The sequence below is a fragment of the Rhodamnia argentea genome, chromosome 10 (assembly GCF_020921035.1).
Source record: "Rhodamnia argentea isolate NSW1041297 chromosome 10, ASM2092103v1, whole genome shotgun sequence".
NCBI classification, from domain to species: domain Eukaryota; kingdom Viridiplantae; phylum Streptophyta; class Magnoliopsida; order Myrtales; family Myrtaceae; genus Rhodamnia; species Rhodamnia argentea.
The window spans coordinates 21,227,917-21,236,068 of NC_063159.1; the positions used below are offsets into that span (position 1 = coordinate 21,227,917).

The window sequence follows — 8,152 nt, forward strand, 5'->3', positions numbered from 1 at the left end:
CGTGGCTGCCGCCGACTAATCGAGGTGGAGGATGAGGAAATAAAAAATAAAAAATATATAGTAGATATAAAATATTAAAAAATTCGAGAGGAACAATTCCAAAAAGTGTTCACCTCTTTAGATTTATGAATTCGCTTTCCTAATTTTATGCATGAATTTTATATGGACCGAAAAGTATTTTTCATTGACTAAGTCTTTTTCTTTTACCAAATGAGTGAAAGTCCGAAAAATCAATTCCCGAAATACTCTTTCACTCAAACAAACAAAATCTTTGGTTAAATTGAGAAAGAAAAAAGACTAATAACACAAGAGCCCTGCAAAAATGAATCTTGGCTTATGCTATTGCTTCCCCTCTTTCGTCTAGGCCCATTCACACTACAAGTTAGGGCGCATTTCGCGAATTTCTTTTTCGGGCTTTCACTTGTTTGGTTTTCCAAAAACAACTTAGTCAACGAAAAACACTTTCCGGTCAACAGAAAATCCATGCATAAAATTAAAAAATTGAATTCCTAAATCTAAAAAGACAAAAAAATTTCAAAATTCCACATCTCAAATTTTTAATTTCCTAATATTTTATTTTATATTTTAAAATTTTATCTTATATTTTTTTAACTTTTTTGTACCTCTGTCGGCGACAGACCACAGACGTGGGCTGCAAGCTCGAGCTCTCCCATGGCCACCACTGGCCGATCACAATGAAAAAAGAAAAACAAAAAGAAATAAAACATACTAATGAAAATAATTTAAAATTTTGAATTTTTTTAACATGAGATGATCCAAACATCAAAAAATATTTTCAATCATAGATCAACAAGCATAGAACCAACCATTTTTCTGAAAAATATTTTCCTAAAAAATATAGTGCAGCTCCCCAATCAAAGGCACCCTTAGGTGCTTTTGAGATGTTTGCCGAACTCTATCTTTGATGTGCGCAGCTAGCCACCATGGGCTTGATGTTCTTGAAAGCTCCAAAGAGACTCTTCCTTGTGAAGATGAATTGAAGCTTGACGCAGATCCCATAAACAATTCACAATTTAAGAGTCTTAAGTATTGCTTAAAAACTCATAAGTAACAAAATCTGTCCTGAACTTGGTTTAATAATGCTCTATTTAGTTTTACCATTTCAATAGCCTTGGCAGGGAGATAGCCTTGGCATAATGATGCACACGCTACCATTTCCAGCATGCTATGATCTTATGAAGATATCCATGTCCAACATTAATGCTGAATCTAAATAAATACTTTGTAATTTATTATGCATTAAGGATGAAGAGACTCAAAACACCATGTCCATTTACTGGGACCAGGAAGATTAGTTGAGCTGATGTTGTTCCGGTAACACCTGATGCTGATGGCATGCGCTCGACAACGCACAAAGAAGAACTCTTTCCTCAAAAGCATCCTTAAACATAAAGCAAGCAACAAGAAAAATGCCAAGAGTTCTCAAAATCAACAATGAAAAGCAATTTTAACTCAAGTCGCCAAAACTCAAACCTTATTAGCGCAGTCAGTAATCCTCGAAACAAAGGAGGCACAAAATACTAGTACCGCATACCCTAGATCCGCATTTAGTACTTGTAGTCCTTCACATGGAGAGACTCGGCAGCTCCCTCACCGAGTTGGGCATCGCCCTTGTAAGTTCCGAGAGTCGCCTCCGAGTTCGCCTTGCATCTTCTGAGCAATGCCGCCTGTGCCTTGGGAATGTTCTCTTCCTTTCCAGCCCAGGCCTTCAAGGTGCTCTGCTGTAGGGCGCGACCGAAGGAGAAGGAGAGGCTCCATGGCTTCTTGCCCTTGAGCTTGTTCATGGCGTTGAGGTTGCGAGTGGCCTCCTCCTCGCTCTGCCCACCGGACAAGAAGACGATGGCCGGAACGGCAGGAGGGACTGTTCGCCGCAGGGCACGGACGGTGTACTCAGCAATGACCTCCGGAGCAACCTTGGGGGCGTCCGATCCGGGGGTGACCATGTTGGGTTTCAACAGGGTTCCCTCAAGGAGCACATGGTGGTCATTTAAGGCCTTGTAGCAAGCGGCAAGAACACGCTCGGTCACGTCAGCGCACTTATCAATGCTGTGGGGACCATCAACCAAGATCTCAGGCTCCACAATAGGGACCAGACCGTTCTCCTGGCAGATAATGGCATACCTCGCCAATCCATTTGCGTTCTCGTTGATAGCAAGCTGAGATGGCTCGGTTGGGCTGATTTTAAGCACAGCACGCCATTTGGCAAAACGAGCACCAGCCGCATAGTATTGTTGGCATCGCTGAGCAAGGCCATCAAGACCCTGAGTTGTGGTCTCGCCATTTGTGCCAGCGAGCTCAACTGTGCCCTTATCGACCTTAATGCCAGGAAGTACTCCACCTTCCTTCAGGACATCAACGAAAGGCTTACCTGCATAAATACAGTCACTCGGTGAACGAGGAAATAACCCTAGACTCGAAAAAACATGTTCCAGCAGATGACTCGCAAGCCAAAACATCATGATGAGCTTCTCATCTACTCATTTCAAGACAACTGACTTTTGCATGCCTGATAGATGGATCAAGGGCGAGATACAGCTAAAAAGATTAGCTATATGAGCTACTATTGAGAACACTGACCAGCAGCGGTCTTCTGATAGAGAGTCTCCTCAAACAGAATCACGCCACTAAGGCATGGGAGAGCTCCGGGAGCGGTGAAGAGGAGTTCGCGGAGGGTACGCCTGTTGGTCTCGACATTCTCAACATTGATGCTTGACAACCGCTTGCCGATGGTGCCAGTCGATTCATCAGCAGCTAGAATACCCTTCCCAGGGGTACCGATGTAGGCAGCATTGGCAATGAGCTCATCTACACAAATCCCAACAATTCATCATGCGTTAAACATTACCGCCGGAGAGTGAGTAACAGGTGGAAGGACGGTCGATAGCAGGTAGGATATGGATGGTAGTTGGGATCCCAGGCATACCCTTGTCCAACACCACCGTGTCTTAAATTAGATACATGGCACGAATAATTATGTGAAAAAGATCTAACTAGAAAGTCCCGCAAAGAAGCAGGCACCATCATCAAAACCAAAGCAAATCGGGCGGAAAGAATCAGATACCGACAGGAAAAGCCGTATTCTTTCAAAAAAAAAAAAAAAAAAGAGAAATCAAAACCAAGTCACGATGAAGCGGGTCAACCCTTTCTTCTTGCCCTAAAGATCTTACAATTTCCGAAGGAGGGTCAAATTATTTTATCATCTAGGAAGAATAGGTAGGAAGAACAGGATCATAGTTCATGAGTAGTCAAGGTAAACCCTCGAGCAGAAAAAGAGATACAGTCAAAACTGTCCGGATCGGCTAGATCTACGACAACTCCCTCCGATTACAGTGACGCAGAACTTGAATCCATAGCATCAAATCTACAACTACCAGTGAGGGCCAGACTAGAGCAGATCAAACCAGACGCCACTTTTTACCACATACGCATTAGCTATCGCACACTTCGGCATGAGTAAACAAGATCAACCCTTCAAATCCAATTCGCCGGCGGGAAAAGCAGCACAAAGCAAACGAAAACAAAAGGGAAACTCCGGATTCAACAGGTTATCAGCAGATCAATCGAGCAAGCGCCAGATCGAGCAGAGCAACACGACACGGATCGAAGTCGCTGTGGAAAGAAACCAAACCACGAAAAGCAAAGCAAAGATAGAGTAAGAGAGAGAGAGAGAGAGAGAATACCATGGTATTTGCCCTTGAAGCACGACATGTTCTCCTTAGTTTCGAGCGATCTGAGGACTGAGAGAAGACGACTTTCCGACGACGGGAGCGACGAGAGTTGGACGGAGGATTGAGAATGGAGAGAGAAGCAGGGGTCGAGCAAGCCTTTTATATATACGGAAAAGACGGGATGGTATTGGTGGGTAAGCGAAACACGAAAAAAGGGCAAAAAAAAAAAAAGATGGTGAAAATTTTCAAAATAAAAAAAGAAATAATTAAATAATGAAATAAATCGAAAAAAGTGTGGCGCGACGGCGAGTAGCCATCGAGATTGTCGCGGCTCGCGTGTCGTTTCCTGCACGCAAATTCATCGGCTGCGCAGTCGGCTTTATGAAATTACTGTTTTGCCCCTCCCCCTTCCCTTCCCTTGGCGGTTCGGGTCTTGGAGTTTTGACTCGTCGCATCACATCTCTCTGACGTAATAAATCCCCAGTTGAATTTTCTCATCAATATTATCGCCAAAAATAAAAAGAATCAATTGCCAAGCTGATTTATATTTTCTTTCCACAGATGGCTTGAAGAATACCTAGGGCCAAGGATAAACACTGCCGACATTGTGGGGGCCGATTCCTTAAAATAAATTATCTCCGTCTCAAGTTGCATCTCCACTATCTCAAAAATTTTCTTCTTCATCTGAAAAAAAAAAAAGAATCTATAACTTTCACTCATTCCTAAATATATCCGCGCGTCCAAATCTCGATCTTGGTTTTTTTTTTTTCAATATGGTAACCATCAAGAGACTACTGCTATTCTAAAATTAATGTGTTGATGAAGATGTGAATTCCGATAATAAATCTCTGACTGGCCTCGATACTGATAACATTTGAAAAAAAAATCTAGTGATAATTTTTTGGAAAAAGGCCCGGGGTTTGCCCGGGGGGGGGAATTAATTAATCAGTTGAAAAGGTTGTTCCAGCTCATTATTATTTTGTCTTTTTTCCGAGGGGGCGTGGGTGGGGGGAAGAAATAAAGGGACAGGTGAAGGGCATAATCGGTAATTCAAACAGAGCATGTTCAAAAACCGGATGCTCGTGATTAGGTGGGCGAAAAGGAAGAAAGAAAAGGGGTTGGAGACAAAACAAGACAACCGAGCTAATCCGAGCGGCGACGTTAATTCTGAGGGCGACGACGCCGGTGTTGTCTGCCTCGTCATTCCTTCCCCCACTCTCCCTCGTTCCTCCATTTTTTTTTTTTTTTTGCTCTTTGACAAAGAATGATGAGCAAAATAAATGAGCCACATCATTTTTTTTTATCTATTAATACCCGTTTATTTCACAAAAAATAAATAATTTAAAATATATGTTTTCATTAAAAATAGTCGTTCGCATCGTTCGAAGTGATTAATCGGCAAAAAATAGTTTCCTCATCGGATTGATCGTTTTGAAGGAAAAATGTTTATCGAGGCCGTTTATTTTTCGTGAAACAATCAAATCGAAAATTTAAAAAAAAAATTTTGGGGGGAGTGGTATAATAAAGTCGGCTAACCCTTTGAATTCAATGGCGGTTTTGAGTTGGTGCCACCTGCCTTTCTTGCTTCCCAAGCAGGATAGAAATCTACCGGCCGTTCTTCAATTGAAGCGGCAAAAAAGGCTGGTGGGTCCGAGCCCTAGCCCCTCTCCATTAGGAAGCCTCTTTTCGACCCATGAGCATTTCCATTTTTGAGTAGAGATGCCACTTTTTTTTTCCGTCGAAAGAAAAATCATCTCGTATCCAAAAGAGATACATCACTCCAAAAAAAAAAAAAATCATACGAAACAAGAAATTATGGAAAGTGAATCAATTTGGTACGACCCGCAAAAACTCGTTCATTCCTCAAAGACAGATCTGTTATAGCATCCAAGCACATCCCGCTACCGATCATCGAATCTTGCATCATCAACAATGATGAGCGCAGACTGAGAAATCCCTCTTTAGTAGCTACGGTTCTGCCAAAAGGTGATGGACGCGACTTTAAATTAAGGTATTTTGCTTCTTGTCCAATAAGAAGTTTTGGAAGTCCAATAATAATAATAATAATAATAATAATAAGTAAGCTTTTTACCCTCTAAATATTAGATTTATAAAATACTGCCTTTGTTTTTTGCCAAATTTTGGTTAGGCCTTTGTGCCATTGTTTAGGTGCTACCAACTGTTGTTGCCCTAATTAAGTAATTCCGAGTCCAGCTCAGGAAGATGTATGAGCATGTATGTCATCGGATGAGATCTGCAACATGTCGAAGAAGTCCCGTGATCCTATGCCTGCTTCTTCAACGGTCGATTAGCTGCCGAGTTTTACCTTCCCAACTCACTAGTCAAAGATCACGTTTTGACAGGTTTAGTAGCTCGGATTGCGACCGCAAAGAAGTGTCAACCCATCACGCACGCGTTCGTATGGAGTGAATCTTAGAACTTATCATGAAAATATAATTGGTTGTCGAAATTTTTTAGAAAACACAATCAAATATTAAAAATCGTTAAATTGCGCAATGAATGGTGGATTTATTTTACGAAAAATGAATGATTTTGAAAATATTTTTCTAAATATAATTTCTTATTTCTCTTAAAAAAAATAAAGGAACGAATCATATTTTCATTGTCAACGAAAATTTTTACACATAAATTGTTATCGATAACGATTTTTTTTTTTAATTCACCACGTATTTCAAGTGATATAAGTCATTATTTTCAGAAACATAATTTTCAAATTATTCATTTTTAGCAAAACAAATGGAGCCCAAGTCTTTTCATTGACTCTGTCAAGCTCAACTAACGAAAAATGCTGTTATTTTTTTTCTCTCTTACGTAGCGCTAATATGACTAAAGCATGAAACATAAGTCTTCGTTTTGATCCTATTCTGTTTTATTAATCTAAATTTTATTCAAACTAAAGTGAAAAGAAGCTAAATATAAGCAAAAAAGAAGGGAACCAGGCACGCCGCCACCCCACATTGTCGGAAAGGGCCAGCGATGGTGGGTTGGTTTCAGGCCTTCGACTGATTATCCATTTCTTATTTATTTCATTTCTTTTAATCTAATCTAGATAAAATTTAGTTAAAAAATCATATAAGAACCAAAATGACATCGCCTTATGTGTGAGTCACGTAGGAGAGAAAATAATAATAAAAAAAAAAAGCTGCGTTAGCATTTTTCGTTAGCCGAGTTGGATGGAGTCAACAAAAGAATTTGATTGCACAAATTTGATAAGTTTTAGGATTTAATTACACTTTTTGAAAATTTTAAAATTTAAGGGCACTATCGTAATAATTTTAGCACTTTCAATGTATTTATCATAGACAAAAGAGTTCCATTATGGTCCAGCAAATTATATTGACATACCCTGCTCGACGGTACTATGGGTGAATCCGAAAACTTGCATCTTTCTCAGTGTAAGAATGATTCCATGATAAAACTATCGGTTTTTGGAATTTGATTCCGGAATGATTCCCACATTATGCTCATCAACTATCTTCGTGCTAGAATGATTCTCACGTATTATTGAGTACTGCAAACATTTCTGATGTGATTTGTCTCAAACAAGTAGCATGTCCATTTCAGGAAGAGAACCTGGTACCTTAAATTCTTTCTTATCTTCCTTTCTCGAGACGAGGGAGGCCAAGTTAGGTAGATAGCTCTCCAGACCAGACGGTCGAATGACATTCTGGATCAGCTTTTCACGTGATGGATCGACTCCACCTTCTCAGTCAGATCAAAGATGGACTTATCCTTGTCGAGATTTGGAGGATTCGCGAGGAATCGTTTCCTCGTTGGAAGGTTTCATGCTTTCCAAAATCTCGACGACTACTCTCGATTAGTTTGCGGCTCGTCTTAGATGGGTTGGTCGGGACTTCTGGACATTCTCGGGCTAGAGATTGATCTGTGCTCTTTTGGTCACTGTTGGGTTGAACTCACCAAGTGGAAGCCCTCCCTGCACTCTCAAAATAGTTGTAGGTTCGAAGAACGAAGTTCACAAAACTCAGAACTTGACTAACATGCATTTCGCAAGCCCACATGAAATCGGGTCGCTCATACTAGTGCGTCTGGATACCACAGCTGAGCTCGCGATCTCGAAACGAGAAAGTACTCAGCTAAGTTGCTTAATGGTGCGTCAGCTTTCGGTGGCCTCGAGTACAAACAACAGCATCCAATGTGTTAAATATGTCCCGAGTTTAAAATTGTTTGCGGATGTTAATCGGTTCTTTACAGAGAGAAAAGAAGCAAAACAAAGGGGCTCCCATGTCATGCACATACATATATTGGATTGCGGGGCCCATGGAGCAAAAAAAGAAGACAAACTTAATGTTTGGTGATTCTACTTTTTGTTGCTCTGCAGGAGAAGCCGTATGTGGAAAAGAAAGAGAAATCTTGGTGGGTCCCGATCAAAGGTGATTTGGTTGATCACCTCATTATTGCTCTCATGTATAAAGCGTGGGTTT

General features: G+C 40.7%; 1 protein-coding gene across 1 annotated transcript; it reads right to left on the reverse strand.

Annotated features, from left to right (window-relative positions):
- Positions 1-1,371: 1,371 nt before the first annotated feature.
- Positions 1,372-3,859, reverse strand: LOC115729526 (fructose-bisphosphate aldolase 8, cytosolic). The gene is made up of 3 exons (XM_030660129.2): positions 3,702-3,859; positions 2,599-2,826; positions 1,372-2,389 (listed from the first exon to the last, which is right to left on the reverse strand). Exons 1-3 carry the CDS (start codon positions 3,727-3,729, stop codon positions 1,569-1,571), a joined length of 1,077 nt encoding a protein of 358 aa, XP_030515989.1. The 5' UTR covers positions 3,730-3,859; the 3' UTR covers positions 1,372-1,568.
- Positions 3,860-8,152: the final 4,293 nt, after the last annotated feature.